General features: G+C 28.4%; 1 protein-coding gene across 6 annotated transcripts in view; it reads right to left on the bottom strand.

The window, feature by feature from the left end:
• LOC142235152 (uncharacterized) overlaps positions 1 to 19,855 on the bottom strand; it is a 454,428-nt gene that overhangs the window by 408,469 nt on the left and 26,104 nt on the right. For all 6 annotated transcript variants that reach the window (XM_075306408.1, XM_075306405.1, XM_075306406.1 and 3 more), the window contains one exon: positions 4,417 to 6,037. In XM_075306408.1, coding sequence (XP_075162523.1) covers positions 4,417 to 5,952 — 1,536 coding nt within the window. In that variant the 5' untranslated portion in view covers positions 5,953 to 6,037. The remainder of the gene's footprint in view (positions 1 to 4,416; positions 6,038 to 19,855) is intronic.

Below are 19,855 nucleotides of genomic sequence, written 5' to 3'. Positions count from 1 at the left end.
TTATATAAACTAAGAAAGCGCTAAAGTTGGACGGAGCCGACTGTATGATGTACTCAAAATATTTTGATTGCTTTTTTGTAAAAATTTTATTTCTATATTAAATTTTTGAAAAATTTTATTTCTATAGAAAATTTTGCCAAAATTTTATTTCTATAGAAAATTTTGTCAAAAATTTTTTATGATAGAACATTTATGCGAAATTTTATTTCTATGGGAAACTTTGTCTAAATTTTATTTCTATGGAAAACTTTGTCTAAATTTTATTTATGTAGAAAATTTTGTCAAAATTTTATTTATGTAGAAAATTTTGTCAAAATTTTATTTCTATAAAAAATTTTGTCACAATTTTATTTCTATAGAAAATTTTGTCAAAATTTTATTTCTATAGAAAATTTTGTCAACATTTTATTTCTATAAAAAAAAAATTGTCAAAATGTTATTTCTATCAAAAATTTTTCTATCAAAAATTTTGTTGTATAAGAAATTTTGTCAAAATTTTATTTCTTTAGAAAATTTTATCAAACTAAGAAAGAGCTAAAGTTGGACGGAGCCGACTGTACGATGTACTCAAAATATTTTGATTTTTGTATAAAAATTTTAGTTCTATAGAAAATTTTGTCAAAATTTTTTTTCTATAGCAAATTTTGTGAAAATTTTTTTTCTATAGCAAATTTTGTAAAAATTTTATTTCGATGGAACAATTTTGCGAAATTTTATTTCGATGGAACAATTTTGCGAAATTTTATTTCTATGGAAAACTTTGTCTAAATTTTATTTATATAGAAAAATTTTTCAAAATTTTATTTCTACAGAAAATTTTGTCACAACTTTATTTCTTTAGAAAATTTTGTCAACATTTTATTTCTATATAAAATTTTGTCAAAAATTTTTGTTCTATAGCAAACTTTGTCAAAAATTTTTTTCTATAGCAAATTTTGTAAAAATTTTATTTCTATAAAAAATTTTGTCAAAATTTCATTTCTATAGAAAATTTTGCTAAAATTTTATTTCTATAGAAAATTTTGTTGTATAAGAAATTTTGTCAAAATTTTATTTCTGTAGAAAATTTTATCAAAATTTTATTCCTATAGACAACTTTGTCACAACTATATCCCTATAGAAAATTTTGTCAAAATTTTATTTCAATTTTGTCAAAATTTTATTTCTATAGAAAATTTTGTCAAAATTTTATTTATATAGAAAATTTTGTCAAAATTTTATTTCTATAGAAAATTTTGTCACAATTTTATTTCTTTAGAAAATTTTGTCAAAATTTTATTTCTATAGAAAATTTTGTCAAAAATTTTTTGTTCTATAGCAAATTTTGTCAAAATTTTGTAAAAAATTTATTTCTATAGAACATTTTTGCGAAATTTTATTTCTATGGAAAACTTTGTCTAAATTTTATTTATATAGAAAATTTTGTCAAAATTTTATTTCTACAGAAAATTTTGTCAAAATTTTATCTTTATAGCAAATTTTGTCAAATTTTTATTTCTATAGAAAACTTTGTCACAATTTTATTTCTATAGAAAATTTTGTCAAAATTTTATTTCTATAAAAAATTTTATCAAAATATTATTCCTATAGACAAATTTGTCAAAATTATATCCCTATAAAAAATTTTGTCAAAATTTTTTTCCATATAAAAAGTTTTGTCAAAATTATATTTCTATAGATTTTTTTAATTTTATTTTTATAGAAAACTTTATCAAAATTTTATTTCTAAAAAAAATTTTGTCAAAATTTTTTTCTATAGAAAATTTTGTCAAAATTTTATTTTCATAGAAAATTGTGTCAACATTTTATTTCTATAGAAAAATTTGTCTGAACTTTAATATTTCTATTGAAAATTTTTTTTTTTCTAAAATTTTCTAAAAATGTTATTTATATAAAAAGTTGCTTTCAATTTTTTATTTTTTATAACTTGTATTTCTATAGAAAATTTTGTCAAAATTTTATTTCTATAGAAAATTTTGTTAAATTTTTATTTCTATAGAAAATTTTGTACAGATTTTATTCTATAAAAAATTTTGTCACAATTTGATTTCTATAAGTTTTATTTCTATAGAAAAATTTATCAAAATTTTATTTCTATAGAAAATTTTGTCAAAAACTTTTTTCTATACAAAAGGTTTTGTCAAAATTATAACTCTATATAATTTTCTTCTAAAATTTTATTTTTATAGAAAACTTTCTCAAAATTTTATTTATATAGAAAATTTTGTCCACATTTTATTTCTATAGAAAATTTTCTGAAAATTTTATTTCTATAGAAAATTTTGTCAAAATTGTATTTCTATAGAAAATGTTGTCAAAGTTTTATTTTTATAGAAAATTTTGCAAAAATTTTATGTATATATAAAATTTTGTCAAAATATTATTTCCATAGAATTTCTATATAGAAAATTTTATCAAAATTATATATCTCTATATAAAATTTTGTCAAAATTATATTTCGATTGATAATTTTTTATTTCTGTAGAAAATTTTCTCAAAAAAATTTTTTTTATATAAAATTTTCTCAAAATTTTATTTCCATAGAAAATGTTGTCAAAGTTTTATTTCTATAGAAAATCTTGTCAAAAATTTAGTTTTATAGAAAATACTGTTGTTTTTGATTTCAGTTTAAAACCATGCATTAACTAAACTACAAGTGTAGCTTAACCAACAGAGGAAAATAATGTTTGTCAAATTTATTTGGGCAAAGCCCTATAGACTGCAAGATGGTTGGATGGACGCACGTTTCGGAATTACCACATTCCTCATCAGCATCCTCTACTTGCAGCAAAACTATCAACCAATTATCAGAATAAATTCAGGCAGTTCATTAATCCCAACAATGAACCACACTTGAACCTTCCGAAAAAAGGTTTTACATGATAGCCGGCTTATGCCGAAATAAATTCGTACAAACATATCTCTTTCCTCTGTTTTATAGAAAATTTTGTCAAAAATAAATTGCTATAGAAAATTTTGCCAAAATTTTATTTCTATATAGAAAATTTTGCCAATATTATATTTCAATAGAATTATTCCTAAAATTTTATTTTTATAGAAAATTTTGTAAGGATTGTATTTCTATAGAACATTTTGTCAAAATTTTATTTCTATAGATTTTTTTCCAAAATTTTTGTCCTATAGAACATTTTGTCAAATTTTTATTCCTGGAGAAAAAGTTGTCGCAATTTTATTTCTATAGAAAATTTTGTCAAAATTTTATTTCTATAGAAAATTTTGTCAAAATTTTATTTCTATAGAAAATGTTGTCAAAGTTTTATTTCTATAGAAAATTTTCTCAAAATTTTATTTTTATAGAACATTTTCTCAAAATTCTATTTCTATAGAAAATATTGTCAAAGTTTTATTTCTATAGAAAATTTTGTCAAAATTTTAGTTTTATGGAACATTTTGTCAAAAATAAATTTCTATAGATTTTTTTCCAAAATTTTAGTTCTATAGAAAATTTTGTCAAAATTTTTGTCCTATAGAAAATTTTGTCAAAATTTTATTTCTATAGAAAATTTTGCCAAAATTTTATTCCTGGAGAAAATTTTGCCAAAATTTTATTCCTGGAGAAAATGTTGTCACAATTTTATTTCTATATAAAATTTTGTCAAAATTTTATTTCTATATAAAATTTTGTCAATATTTTATTTCTATCGAAAATTTTCTGAAAATTTGATTTCTATAGAAAATTATGTCAAAATTTTATTCCATTTGTGAACCACTCTCGTTTAATCGTTCAATGATTGAAAATTTCATTTACAAGTGTTGCCCGTGAATCAGCGTCATCAACATAGCCTCTCAACCATTACCGATGCGAGCAAATGTAGCATCGTCGATAATCGAAAACACTTTAATGAGTAGATGTGTGAGTTGTTGCCACACATCATCAATTAAGACGAGAACGCAAAAGAATATCGACGACGAAACAACAAAAGCAAAATAAAAAGCGTTTTTGTTTTCAAACGATAAAGTAAAAACAGAAATTTAATTGACAACATCAATATCATTGCCATCTTGATCACATCGCAAATCAAATAAGTCTCGCCAAGTCACTGCCATAGATGGATGGATAAATCAATTGATGGGGTGTGTTGAGGCACACTTTGGCCACTGGATTACGATGATCATGATGATGTGAGGAGTGATTTTTAGGAATTTATTTACATGCTGCCATACAAAGGAGATTATCTATTTTGAGCAATACAAAATACAGAAAAAAAATCGACGGATATCAATTTTCGCAAAACGGAAATTTTAAATTACAATGACAATTTGTATATATTTCTTAATAACATAAGAAATATATACAAATAACATTGCTAAAAAATCGCTTCAGAGACTAGTAAGAAAAGTTCTAAGTCGTGCGGGGTCCACTCATCCCTAATTGAGTTATCTGTTCTCACTTACCTGTACATGAACTCCACCGCCTTCTGCTCGTCCTCTTACAACACCATCGACAGCATCACGTCCCGTACTTAAATGACTACAACCTCTACGATATGGCGGTCTATGCTTCGACACAGAGGCTAAATCTAAAATGTCCACTAAATCACTGTCCAAAATATACGAATTTCGTGACATATCATTGAGCAGTTCCAATTTACGCGAATCCAAACTTTCACGATACACATTGCGGGGTTTATCCAAATTATGCTCATAGTCCGAATCCAAGGTGAAACTGGTGCGCGATGCACTACGACGATCGGCGAGTTTGCGAGCGGAACCATGTAGCGATGAAGAAGTTTTACGACGTCGCACTACCGTTTGAGGTGTCACAAAGGGTGAGGGAGCCGAAACATTAGAAGGTGTACCGGGCGAATGCGAAGGCAGTATATACGAAGAATTATCCGAGGGAATATGTGAAACATCGCCCGACATCAGCGAACTATTGAGTAAGGAGGGATCCATTAGACTTATCTGCGAGAGTTTACGCTCCAATTGTTTCTCATAGCCATTGAATTTGTCATAGTCAATGAAGGACATATTCTCATAGCTGACCATATTGTCAATGGCTTGCAGGGACTGCAGAGAGGCTCTCCACTTGTCATTGAGTTTCTCCTTTTTCTTCTCACTCCCAGTGAGACCGGCAAAGGTACTCTTGAACGAGGACATAAAGGTATTGGAACGACGTTTCTTAAAATTCGCTATGGGATCAAAATTTGGATCGGCCATTAGCACAGGTGTAGAAGTTTTACGAAACTTATTTAGAGATCCACCATCCAAGGGTGTAGAGGTGGCTGTCGCTTCCGTTACATTACCCCCTTCTGGGGTAGACATAAAAGATCGGGCAGGAGTTACCTCAACAGTCTCCACCGAATTCTTGCGAGGTGAAGCCGGTGATGAAGGATCCGCTTCCTCTGACAATTGTTCCAATTGTGGTTCGATTAGACTACGGCGATTTGTACGCCTGGGTAAAATTAATGATCGACTACGGGTAAACTTGAAGGGTAAATCTCCACCACCATCTTCCTCGGTTTTCGTCAAATTCTCTTTGCTACTGGTTATGGAATTAATGAGCTTGGAGAGTTTACCCTTCAGAGAAAAACTGCCAGATCTTTCAAATTTCGGTGGACCATTTTCAAGGCCTCCCATAAATGGAGCTTTGTTGTTGTTGCTATTGAGCATTTGTTTTTGCAATTGTTGTTGTTCATGGTATTCACGTAGCTTTTGGCTAATGTTTGTCGATCCATTGTTACTGTGGTTGTTGTTGTTGTTGTTATTATTTTCCACTACAATATTATTGTTATTATGATTGACGGGAACCGTTACAGTGTTGCCATTTTTCCCCAATTTCCCTGTATTTGTTTGGGAATTTCTTTGATTTTTTGTTACTTCGGCAGGCTCTTTGGTTGTTTTTTGTTGCTGGTGCTGCTGTTTTTTCATAGATTTTTGTTGTTTCTTTTGAGCTTTGGCAGCAGCTTTAGCTTCTCGGGAATTATTCATGTTGCCTCAGCTCTTTTGTAAGTCACATAGGGGGCATATGGTGGCTGAGTGTTACTATTATTATTATTGAATTTATCATGGATATCTGTAGGAGAAGAAAAACAAAAGGAAAATTAGCAACGTTGAGGAGATGGAGTTAGAAATTTGATCATTTAAAGAGAAAACAAAACAAACACAAGTATATACAGCACTAAGTTCGGCCGGGCCGAATCTTAAATACCCACCACCATGAACCAAATATTAGGGTTTCCTTTGAAATTTCAGGGGGGCTTGAGGGTTTGAGGACACTTCCCGAAGATAAATTTAAAGATTTCACCTATGAGGACTATATCAGATTCTGGATTTATAAGAACCATATTTGTTTGAGTTTTAGAGGAATCATTAACATCTCTTGTAAGTGTGCAAGAAAATTATAAAATAACGTCTTGATTTGAAATCTTAAATCTGCAGAAGAAAAATCTGGAAATTTTACATTGAGTTTCAAGCAATTTTCATATGGACCGATACTCACCGTTTTCGGCACACCTCTTTATGACCCGAAAATACCTCTAGATTTCCAATTTCAGGCAAATAGCATAAAAACTTCGGATTCTAGAAGCCCAAAAAGTAAAATCGGGAAATCGGTCTATATGGGGGCTATACCAAAATATGGACCGATACTCAACATTTTCGGCACACCTCTTTATAGTCCTAAAATACCTCTAGATTTAAAATTTCAGGCAAATTGGATAAAAACTACGATTTCTATAAGCCCAAGACCCCAAATCAGGAGGTCGGTTTATATGGGGACTATATCAAAACCTGGACCGATATAGCCCATCTTCGAACTCGACCTGTCTGCAGACAAAAGACGAGTTTGTGCAAAATTTCAGCACGATTGCTTCATTATTGAAGACTGTAGCGTGATTACAACAGACAGATAGACGGACAGGCGGACAGACGGCGGACATTCGTCTTAGAATTTCTTCCTGATCAAGAATATATATACTTGAAAGGGTGATACTGTCAAAATTTGGTCAAGGGAAAACGCGTGTAAATCGGTGAAATCGTTTATTTAAAAAATCATAGGATGGGGGTATATTAACTTTGTCATTCCGTTTGTAACACATCGAAATATTGCTCTAAGACCCCATAAAGTATATATACTCTGGGTCGTGGTGAAATTCTGAGTCGATCTAAGCATGTCCGTCCGTCCGTCCGTCCGTCCGTCCGTTGAAATCACGATAACTTCCGAACGAAACAAGCTATCGACTTGAAACTTGGCACAAGTAGTTGTTATCGATGTAGGTCGGATGGTATTGAAAATGGGCCATATCGGTCCACTTTTACGTATAGCCCCCATATAAAGGGACCCTCAGATTTGGCTTGTGGAGCCTAAAAGAGAAGCAAATTTCATCCGATCCGGCTGAAATTTGGTACATGGTGTTGGTATATGGTCTCTAACAACCATGCAAAAATTGGTTTACATCGGTCGATAATTATATATAGCCCCCATATAAACCGATCCCCAGATTTGGCTTGCGGAGCCTCAAAGAGAAGAAAATTTCATCCGATCCGGCTGAAATTTGGTACATGGTGTTGGTATATGGTCTCAAACAATCATGCATAAATTGGTCCACATCGGTCCATAATTATATATAGCCCCCATATAAACCGATCCCCAGATTTGGCTTGCGGAGCCTCAAAGAGAAGCAAATTTCATCCGATCCGCCTGAAATTTGGTACATGATATTGGAATATGGTCTCTAACAACCATGCAAAATTGGTCCACATCGGTACATAATTATATATAGCCCCCATATAAACCGATCCCCAGATTTGGCTTGCGAAGTCTCCAAGAGAAGCAAATTTCATCCAATCCGGTTGTAATTTGGAACATGGTGTTAGTATATGATCTTTAACAACCGTGCCAGAATTGGTCCATATCGGTCCATAATTATATATAGCCCCCATATAAAACATTCTCCAGATTTGACCTCCCGAACCTCTTGGAGGAGCAAAATTCATCCGATCCAAATTAGGCACGTGGTGTTAGTATATGGTGGCTAACAACCATACCAAAATTGGTCCAATCACACAAAAATTGGTCCATATCGGTTCATAATCATGGTTGCCACTAGAGCCAAAAATAATCTACCAAAATTTTATTTCTATAGAAAATTTTGTCAAAATTTTATTTCTAGAGAAAATTTTGTTAAAATTTTATTCGGTTCATAATAAAATTTTCATCATTGTCACAATTTTATTTCTATAGAAAATTTTGTGAAAACTTTATTCCTATAGAAAATTTTGTTAAAATTTTATTTCTGTAGAAAATGTTGTCAAAATTTTATGCCTACTTTGTCAAACTGAATTATATACGTATTGGATCGATCTTTTTTGATTTAATATGTACCACGTATGGACTTACATACAATTTAGAAGATGGTGTTAGGAGGTTTTAAGATACCTTGCCATCGGCAAGCGTTACCGCAACTTAAGTAATTCGATTGTGGATGGCAGTGTTTAGATGAAGTTTCTACGCAATCCATGATGGAGGGTACATAAGCTTCGGCCTGGCCGAACTTACGGCCGTATATACTTGTTCAAGTTCAATTAGTATAAAATTCAGGAAAAATATTCAGTTAGGCTTTCGCTTTTCCAAATCCGAATTGCCGGGCCTCACGCTTAACACCTGCCATCAGATTTTGTACAGCCACCTTGTCCACCTTCTTCGCCGCAGAAAGCCAGTTTGGCTTGAACTGCTGCTCGTCCTTAGCAGTTTTTTTGGTCTTCTTTAGGTTCCGCTTGAAAATAGCCCAGTATTTCTCAATTGGGCGGAGCTCTGGCGTGTTGGGAAGGTTCTTGTCCTTGGGAACCACCTGCACGTTGTTGGCGACGTACCACTCCATGGCCTTTTTACCGTAATGGCAAGATGCCAAATCCGGCCAAAACAGTACGGAACAACCGTGTTTCTTCAGGAAAGGCAGCAGACGTTTATTCAAACACTCTTTCACATAAATTTCTTGGTTGACTGTCCCGGAAGCTATGAAAATGCTGCTTTTCAAGCCACAGGTACAGATGGCTTGCCAAACCAGATATTTCTTTGCAAACTTTGACAGTTTTATGTACTTGAAAATATCTGCTACCTTTCCCCTTCCTTTTGCGTTTAAAACTCCTGTCCCGGAACCTGCTTGTAGTCGGCATTGACGTAGGTTTCGTCGTCCATTACCACGCAGTCAAACTTCGTCAGGATCGTCGAGTACAGCCTCCGGGATCGCGCTTTGGCCGTCGTATTTTGTTTATCATCGCGATTTGGAGTCACTACCTTCTTGTAAGTCGATAGTTCGGCTCGTTTTTTGGCTCGATGCACCCAGCTTATTTGCGGCATCTCGGAGAGAGAGGTTAGGGTTTCGCTTGAAACTACCGGCAACTCTCTTTGTCGTCTCAGAGGCTTCCGGTTTTCGATTTCCCCCCGATCCAGACTTCCTGGCTGTCGACAAACGTTCCCCAAACACTTTAATTACATTTGTAACGGTTGATTTGGCAACTTTTAGCGATTTTGCCAGCTTTGCGTGCGAGTAGCTCGAATTTTCGCGATGCGCGAGCAAAATTTTGATACGCTGCTCTTCTTGCTTGGACGGCATTTTGACAACTGAAGAGTGAATTCCAAAATCAAAATAGGAGCAACATTCTACACACACACACACCTTCAAAATGAGGGGTGTTCAGGTTTTTTAAATGCAAAATTGAAAGAAATATGTCAAGTTTATATTGAACAAATTTTGACCGTATCACCCTTTATAGAGATAAAAGTTTGAGAAAATTTTGTATAGAAATAAAATTTTAACAAAATTTTCTATAGAAATAAAATTTTAACTAAATTTTCTATAGAAATAAAATTTTGACAAAATTTCCTAAAGAAATAAAATTTTGACAAAATGTTCTATAGAAATAAAAGTTTTTCTATAGAAATTAAATAAAAAACATAAAACTTTGAAAAAAATTTTCTATAGAAATAACATTTTGACAAAATTTCCTATAGAAATAAAATTTTGACAAAAGTATCTATAGGAATAATATTTTAACAAAATGTTCTATAGAAATAAAATTTTATCAAAATTTTCTATAGAAATAAAATTTTGACAAAATTTTCTATTGAGATAAAATATTGACAACATTTTGTAGTAAAAACTAAAATTTTGACATAATATTTATTAAAAAATAAAATTTTTGATTTCAGCTTAAAACCATGCATTGACTAAACTACAAGTGTAGCTTAACCAACAGAGGAAAAAGAATGTTTGTCAAATTTATTTGGGCAAAGCCCTATAGACTGCGAGATGGTTGGATGGACGCACGTTTTGGAATTACCACATTCCTCATCAGCATCCTCTATTTGCAGCAAAACTATCAACCAATTATCAGAATAAATTCAGGCAGTTCGCTAAACCCAAAGTGAACCACACTTTAAGCTGAAATCAAAAACAACAAATGTGATTGAAGTACAAACAACAACAACAACAAAAAACAAACGACGAAAAAATAAAATTTTCTATTAGAAATAAATTTTTGAGAAAATTTTCAACGGCAATAAAATTTTGACAAGATTTTCTATAGAGATAAAAGTTTGACAAAATTTTCTATTAAAAACTAAAATTTTGACAATATTTTCTATTAAAAAATACAATTTTAACAAAATGTTCTATTAGAAATAAAATTTTGACAAAATTTTCTATAGAAATAAAATGTTGGCAAAATTTTTAATAGAAAACAATTTTTTACAAAATTTTCTATAGAAATAAAATTTTGACAAAATTTTCTACAGAAATAACATTTTAACGAAATTGTCTATAGCAATAAAACTTTCACAACATATTATATTTTATCTTTATATTTTTCAAGGTCAATATATAATTGATAGAAAAAATTTTAGTTTAGTTTAGTTTAAGCTCCAAACAAATTAAACAAAATTCTATGACAAAGAGTAAATGTCGAAACCATAGAAATGGGGTGTATTTCATGCCAGCGACTTACATTCACTATCAATGGTTATTTTGCTTTTCTAATCGAAAGTAAGAGATATTGCAATCCTTATCAGAAGAGAACAAATAGAAAATATGACAAATATCATTATTTCACAAAAAAATAACTTTAAATTCAATATCAATAAAAAGAACCACTAACAACAATTCATAGTCTTCGAAACGAAAAAAATGAACATGAAAATCAAATGAACAGATTTAAATGATATATGGATATATTTAGGCATTATATAATTACTTCGTTACCTATGACGTGCGCAAAAAAATGGTTAAAACTATTCAGTAAATGAAATGGAAGAGCATAAGTATGACAGATTCTATAGAAATAAATTTTTTACAAAATTTTTCATAGAAATGAAATTTTGACAAAATTTTTCATAGCAATTTTGCGAAAATGTTCTATATAGCGTATATACATAAGTTTCGGTCTGGCCGAACTTTCGATCGTGTATACTTGTTATTTCTAAATTCACCGAGACACCTCATTCACGATAATTCAACAGTTTTGTGGGTAATCAAAACCCCATTCCTTTTATTACTGAATGCTCACATCCACAACACGCACCCTCACCCCCTCCCTGGTGATAGAGCTGTTATCAAGGGCCTGTAAAATGACTCGTACTGATAAAATTCTTAGCTTTTGTTTCAATTTTACAATTATATGGTATTTGGCCTTTTTCGTATTCTATTGCCACATGACATGGCTACACCATTGCGAGATCTTTATTGGGGAGCCGTCCATTCATTCATAAACACATGATGTTTTTCTCGTAATGTTTAATATGGTGGAATATGTTACAATGACCTTGGAGAAGTAAATGGTAAGCATGTCTCAGTTGGATAAATTAACAAAAAATAAAACAACAACTATTTTATACTCTATTTTTTTATACGTGATAAGTTAAATTAATTTATTAGCTTTTATACAGAGCCTACAGATGGCGCTAATTAAACTTTGGTAATTTATCCTTGTTATCATGTATAAAAGTGAGTTTGAGTAAAATATGAAAATTTCAAATGTAATCAAAACTAATGGATATTCATTATTAGTGGTATGTCATTACTTTTCAGTCTATCCGCATGCTATGAGTAATCGATAACCCATTACAAATAGCAAATAATTCCACCATTCTTCTTCTCCAGTTTTATTTGTTTTGCTATGACTTACGTAAGCTATGATCACGGTTGCCACAGTTGGTAGAAATAAAATTTAGACAAAATTTTCTATAGAAATAAAATTTAGACAAAATTTTCTATAGAAATAAAATTTTGACAAAATTTTCTTTAGGAATAAAATTTTGACAAAATTTTCTTTAGGAATAAAATTTTGACAAAATTTTCTTTAGAAATAAAATTTAGACAATATTTTCTATAGAAATAAAATTTTGACAAAACATTCTATAGAAATAAAATTTAGACAAAATTCTCTATGGAAATACAATTTTGACAACATTTTCTACAGAAATAAAATTTTGTATAGAAATAAAAGTTTGACAAAATTTTCTATAAAAATACAATTTTGACAAAATATTTTATAAAAATTTTGACAAAATTTTCTATGGAAACAAAATTTTGCCAAAATTTTCTATGGAAATAAAATTTTGACAGAATTTTGTATAGAAATAAAATTTTGACAAAATTTTCTATAGAAATAAAATTTTGACAAAATTTTCTATAGAAATAAAAATTTGAACAAATTTTCTATAGAAATAAAATTTTGACAAAATTTTCTATAGAAATAAAATTTTTACAAAATTTTCTATAGAAATAAAATGTTGACAAAATTGTCTATAGAAATAAAATTTTGACAAAATTTTCTATAGAAATAAAATTTTGATAAAATTTTCTATAGAAATAAAATTTTGACAACATTTTCTATAGAAATAAAATTTAGACAAAATTTTCTATAGAAATAAATTTCTGAAAAAAAAACTTCTATAAACAATACAATTTTAACAAATTTTTCGATGGAAATAAAATTTTGACAAAATTTTCTACAGAAATAAAATTTTGACAGAATTTTGTATAGAAATAAAATTTTGACAAAATTCTCTATAGAAATATAATTTTGACAAAATTTTCTATAGAAATAAAAATGTGAACAAATTTTCTATAGAAATAAAAATTTGAACAAATTTTCTATAGAAATAAAATTTTGACAAAATTTTCTATAGAAATAAAATTTGACAAAATTTTCTATAGAAATAAAATTTTGACAAAATTTTCTTGAGGAATAAAATTTAGACAAAATTTTCTTTAGGAATAAAATTTTGACAAAATTCTCTATAAAAATAAAATTTTGACAAAAAATTCTATAGAAATAAATGTTTGACAAAATTCTCTATGGAAATACAAGTTTAACAAAATTTTCTACAGAAATAAAATTTTGTATAGAAATAAAAATTTGACAAAATATTCTATAGAAATGAAATGTCAACAAAATGTTCTATAGAAATGTAAATTTGACAAAAATTTCTCTTGGAATAAAATTTCGAGAAAATTTTCTGTAGAAATAAAAGTTTGACAAAATTTTCTATAAAAATACAATTTTTACAAAATATTTTATAAAAATTTTAACAACATTTTCTATGGAAATAAAATTTTGCCAAAATTTTCTATAGCAATAAATTTCTGAAAAAAATTTTCTATAAACAATAAAATTTTGACAAAATTTTCTACAAAAATAAAATTTTGACAGAATTTTGTATAGAAATAAAATTTTGTCAAAATTTTCTATATAAATGTATTTCTGACAAAATGTTCTATAGAAAGTTTCTTTAGGAATAAAATTTTGACAACATTTTTACAAAATCTTCTGTAGAAACAAAACTTTGACTCTTTGAAAATGAAATAAAAAATTTTGACAAAGTTTGGTATTGAAATAAAAATACAATTGTGACCAAATTTTCTACAGAAATAAAATTTTGACAAAATTTTGTATAGAAATAAAGTTTTGACAAAATTTGGTATAGAAGTAAAAATACAATGGTGACCTAATTTTCTACAGAAATAAAATTTTGACAAAATTGTGTATAGAAATAAAGTTTTGACAAAATTTTCTATAGAAATAAAATTTTGACAAAATGTTAAAAAAAAATTTCTTTAGGAAAAAAATTTGGAAACATTTTTTATAGAAATAAAATTTTTACAAAATTATCTTAAGAAATAAAATTGTTTTATAGAAATAAAATTTTGGCAAATTTTTCTATGGAAATACAATTTTAACAAAATTTTCTATAGAAATAGAATTTTGACAAAAATTTCTACGGAAATGCAGCACATTGCACTTTAACAGGACACAAACCAAACTTTAAGGACGTAGATATTTTGACGCAAGAAACCAATTATAAAAGGAGATTTACTCTGGAGATGCTACATATTATAAATGTACCTGCAGAAAGACGAACGAATTTTAAGACTGATACGGACCATTGTGCACATATTTATAGAAATATTGTACAAAAATATAGAAAGACAGATTAGCTTTTAGTTGTAAATATACTCCCTTGTAAAGAAGTTCACTGTTCTTTAAATTTAAATGTAATTATCTGTGTTTTTCATGTAATGATATATTTTTTTGTTAATGTGTTAAATGTTTTTTTTTCTTTTTGTTTAAAGTAATTTCCCTGAAGACGAGCATCGGAGATGTCTCGAAATATTGGCAAATTTTAAATATAAAAATACAACTCAAAAAACAACAACATCTGTTTTTATTCACATGACCTCAAGCCGAACTAAGCAAATATAATTAAAAGTTTAAAGGTCAACTAATTAAAACAACGAAATAAAATTTTGACAAAAATTTCTATGGAAATAAAATTTTGACAAATTTTTTTATAGAACTAAAATTTTGACAAAATTTTCTATAGAAATGTAATTTTCACAAAAATTTCCCTAGGAATTAAATTTTGACAAAATTTTCTATAGAAATAAAATTTTGACAAAATTTTCTATAAAAATACATTTTTGACAAAATATTTTATAAAAATTTTGACAGAATTTTATATAGAAATAAAATTTTGTCAAAATTTCTTTAGGAATAAAATTTTGACAAAATCTTCTGTAGAAACAAAACTTTGACTCTGTGAAAATTAAAAAAAAAAACAATCTATAGATATACAATTTTGACAAAATTTTTATAGAAATGCAATTGTGACCAAATTTTCTACAGAAATAAAATTTTGACAAAATTTTGTATAGAAATAAAATGTTGACAAAATTTGGTATTGAAATAAAAATACAATTGTGACCAAATTTTCTACAGAAATAAAATTTTGACAAAATTTTGTATAGAAATAAAGTTTTGGCAAAATTTTGTATAGAAATAAAATTTTGACAAAATTTTGTATAGAAATAAGTTCTGACAAAATTTTGTATAGAAATAAAATTTTGACAATATGTTACAAAAATTTCTTTAGGAAAAAAATTTGGAAACATTTTTGTATAGAAATAAAATTTTTACAAAACTATCTTAAGAAATAAAATTTTTTTATAGAAATAAAATTTTGACAAATTTTTAGACAAAATTTTCTATAGAAATAAAATTTTGACAAAATTTTCTATAGAAATAAAATTTTGACAAAATTTTCTTTAGGAATAAAATTTTGACAAAATTTTCTATAGAAATAAAATATAGACAAAATTTTCTATAGAAATAAAATTTTGACAAAATTTTCTATGGAAATACAATTTTAAGAAAATTTTCTACAGAAATAAAATTTTGACAAAAAATTCTATAGAAATAAATGTTTGACAAAATTCTCTAAGGAAATACAATTTTAACAAAATTATCTACAGAAATAAAATTTTGTATAGAAATAAAATGTTGACAAAATTTTCTATAAAATGTATTTGAGACCAAATGTTCTATCAAAATGAAATGTCTTCAAAATGTTCTATAGAAATGTAATTTTGACAAAAATTTATCTAGGAATAAAATTTCGACAAAATTTTCTATAGAAATAAAATTTTGACAAAATTTTCTATAAAAATACATTTTTGACAAAATATTTTATAAAAATTTTGACAGAATTTTGTATAGAAATAAAATTTTGTCAAAATTTCTTTAGGAATAAAATTTTGACAAAATTTTGACAAAATCTTCTGTAGAAACAAAACTTTGACTCTTTGAAAATTAAAAAAAAAACAATCTATAGAAATAAAATTTTGAAAAAATTTTTATAGAAATACAATTGTGACCAAATTTTCTACAGAAATACAATTTTGACAAAATTTTGTATAGAAATAAAGTTTTGACAAAATTTTCTATAGAAATAAAATTTTGACAAAATGTTAAAAAAAATTCTTTAGGAAAAAAATTTGGAAACATTTTTTTATAGAAATAAAATTTTTACAAAACTATCTTAAGAAATAAAATTGTTTTATAGAAATAAAATTTTGGCAAATTTTTCTATGGAAATACAATTTTAACAAAATTTTCTATAGAAATAGAATTTTGACAAAAATTTCTACGGAAATAAAATTTTGAAAAAAATTTCTATGGAAATAAAATTTTGACAAATTTTTTTATAGAACTAAAATTTTGACAAAATTTTCTATAGAAATGTAATTTTCACAAAAATTTCCCTAGGAATTAAATTTTGACAAAATTTTCTATAGAAAAAAAATTTTGACAAAATTTTCTATAAAAATACATTTTTGACAAAATATTTTATAAAAATTTTGACAGAATTTCGTATAGAAATAAAATTTTGTCAAAATTTCTTTAGGAATAAAATTTTGACAAAATCTTCTGTAGAAACAAAACTTTGACTCTGTGAAAATTAAAAAAAAAAACAATCTATAGATATACAATTTTGACAAAATTTTTATAGAAATGCAATTGTGACCAAATTTTCTACAGAAATAAAATTTTGACAAAATTTTGTATAGAAATAAAATGTTGACAAAATTTGGTATTGAAATAAAAATACAATTGTGACCAAATTTTCTACAGAAATAAAATTTTGACAAAATTTTGTATAGAAATAAAGTTTTGAAAAACTTTTGTATAGAAATAAAATTTTGACAAAATGTTAAAAAAATTGCTTTAGGAAAAAAATTTGGACACATTTTTTTATAGAAATAAAATTTTTACAAAACTATCTTAAGAAATAAAATTTTGGCAAATTTTTCTATAGAAATAAAATTTTGTCAAATTTTTCTATGGAAATACAATTTTAACAAAATTTTCTATAGAAATAAAATTTTGACAAAAATTTCTACGGAAATAAAATTTTGGATAGAAGTAAAATTTTGACAAAATTTTATATAGAAATGTAATTTTGACAAAAATTTCCCTAGGAATTAAATTTTGACAAAATCTATATATATAAAATTCAATCTATGTTTGTTTATTTGTTTGTTTGTTTGTATGAACCGAGTTGGCTCCGAAACGGCTGAACCGATTTACTTGAAACTTTCAGAGATCATAGGGGACGTTCATGTGGTGAAAATAGGGTACCTCATTTTTTGAAACCTGGTCGCGGAGGGGGACCTCCCCTTTTTCGGACTTTTTGAAAATTGGACCAAAGTTGACCGATTTGCTTGAAATTTTCATTGAAGGTTGGGGTTGGCAACTAGACAAAGATCCGCTACTTTATATTTCGATATTTGGTGGCGGAGGGGGACCTCCCCTTTGTTCGACTTTTTTTAAAGTACAGTGAAAAAACTAAAATTCTCTAAATTATCTGAGATTTAAAGAGAACATGCGGTGAGGTTATGGAATTAATATGGGGTACCTGATGATTTCATATGCGGACGGGGAGGGGGACCTCCCCCTTGCCTTACTTTTTGAAACTTGGAACAAAATTATGCGATTTGCATGAAATTTTCATTGAATGTTGGGGTTGGCATTTAGACAAAAATCCGCTACATTATTTTTCGATATTTGGTCGGGGAGGGGGGCCACCCCTTTGCCCGACTTTTTTTAAAATACAGTGAAAACAAAACTAAACTCCCCCGACTGAAATTTTACGGAAAAATGGGTGAGGTTATGATATTTATATCAGGTTCCTGATTTTTTAATAAAAATAAAAGGGCATAGGGAGACATCCGCTTCTCTTAAGTACATACAGCGAAACAATTAAACTTTACCGAGTTACTTGAAATTTACAGAGGACTGGGGAGAGATCGTAACCTCTGTCAACCGTAATAGTTGATACCTGATTTTTTTGATTTTTGGACGGAAGAGAGGCCGCCCCTTTAGGCTTATAATTTGCTTGACATTTTCTGGGACGCTTACAAAAGATACGCTTTTCGACATTTGGTCGGGGAGGAGGTCCTCCTCTAAAACTGCAAAAAAAAAATGGCTCTATTAACCATGTTCCTTAATCTATATCTGTCCATAAAGCTCGAAAAATAATTGTATAATTAGATATAAAGCATTTGGACGTCAATTGCCTGATTCGGTATCAGGCTAACATGAAATATAAAAAAATTTAAGTTTTCTTGAAATTTACAAAGGAAGCGGGGGAAAAGGTTATAAATGAAGAGGCAACCTTCATTGCCCCACACTTGAAGGAAAGTTTCAAGAATTTTCAGGGAAGGTTAGGGTGCTTTTCACTGCGGTGTTTGTCGATATTGTATCGGGGAAAGTGACGTCCCTTTAAAACAATAGAGCAAAAATTAAACATCTCCGATCTACTTGAAATTTACAGGGAACGTGGGAGGAGGTGATGAAATGTATACATGATTTTTAAATTAATATATGATTTTTCGATATCTGGTTGGGGAAGGGGAAAATTGAAATAAACTTTGTCGATTTACTTCGATAGAATTTATAGGGACCATTGAGTAGTTGCGAAATTAATATAGGGTACGTGATAGTCCGCTATCAGGTAAGAGTGGAGCGAAGGTGAGGAGAGAGTTCCCTTTTGTCGGTTTTTTCTCTTAAATTAAAAGTGGTAGGTTGACCGTAAATGGGAACTCGGTATATAATTTTATGATTTTTGCACAGGCTTCTTTCTTCCAGACTTCTTATTAGTAAAGAGAGGGTTCCCTTTCGTCCGTTTTTTTTTTTTTCTTAAGTTGAAAGTAGAGGGTTGTCCGTAAATGGGAACTCGGTACATAATTTTATGATTTTTGCACAGGCTTCGGCCAGACTTCTTTTTAGTAAAGAACTTAAATTTACATGAAATTGGCAGCCAACGTAGAGGGTGCATTATTTTCCAACATTTTAGCAAATTAGTTAATGTGGTAAAATTTTTTACTACTTTTGCCTTTTCCGATTTATTGGATGGCAAACAGAAATTCTTTGTATGTTATTATAATATAATGCTTAATTTTCAGATATGTTGAGGAGAAGGATACCTTTCCTTGACAAACCACACTTAAAATTCACAAGAAATATTAAAGAAGATACACCCTCTCCCGCCGTATTTGTACCTATAAACGAAAAATCAAGTAGTCCGATTTGTTTAAAGGAATTCAAATCTTTTCGAATTTGTTTTCAGCACGAAGGATATAGTTGACTAAGTTAACGCAAAATGTTCCTCCAAATACGCTTCGGAAGGCGCAGCGAAGCGGGCCGGGTTACGCTAGTTTTCTATAAAATGAAATTTTGACAAAATTTCTATTAGAATAAACATTTTTTATAGAAATAAAATTTTAATAAAATTTTTTTGGAAAGCTGACTCCACCAGTGTTTGGTATATTCCGTTCATGGCGATTTTTGGCACAGTGGCTCAAATACTAAAATAAGACTAAAATCTAACTTTGACTTTAAGACCCAATTTTCTCAAAAACTGTTAACCAATCGGATAAACTGATTTCAGATTCGTATTCTGCTCGTGGAGAACTGACTCCACCAGTGCTTGGAATATTCTCGCCTTGTCGATTTCTCAAATACTAAAATCTAACTTTGAATTTAAGAGCCAATT

This window comes from Haematobia irritans, chromosome 4, assembly GCF_050003625.1.
Source record: "Haematobia irritans isolate KBUSLIRL chromosome 4, ASM5000362v1, whole genome shotgun sequence".
In the NCBI taxonomy this organism is placed as follows: Eukaryota; Metazoa; Arthropoda; class Insecta; order Diptera; family Muscidae; genus Haematobia; species Haematobia irritans.
Note: the sequence above shows the minus strand (reverse complement) of the source record. Positions and strands in the feature narration are given on the sequence as shown.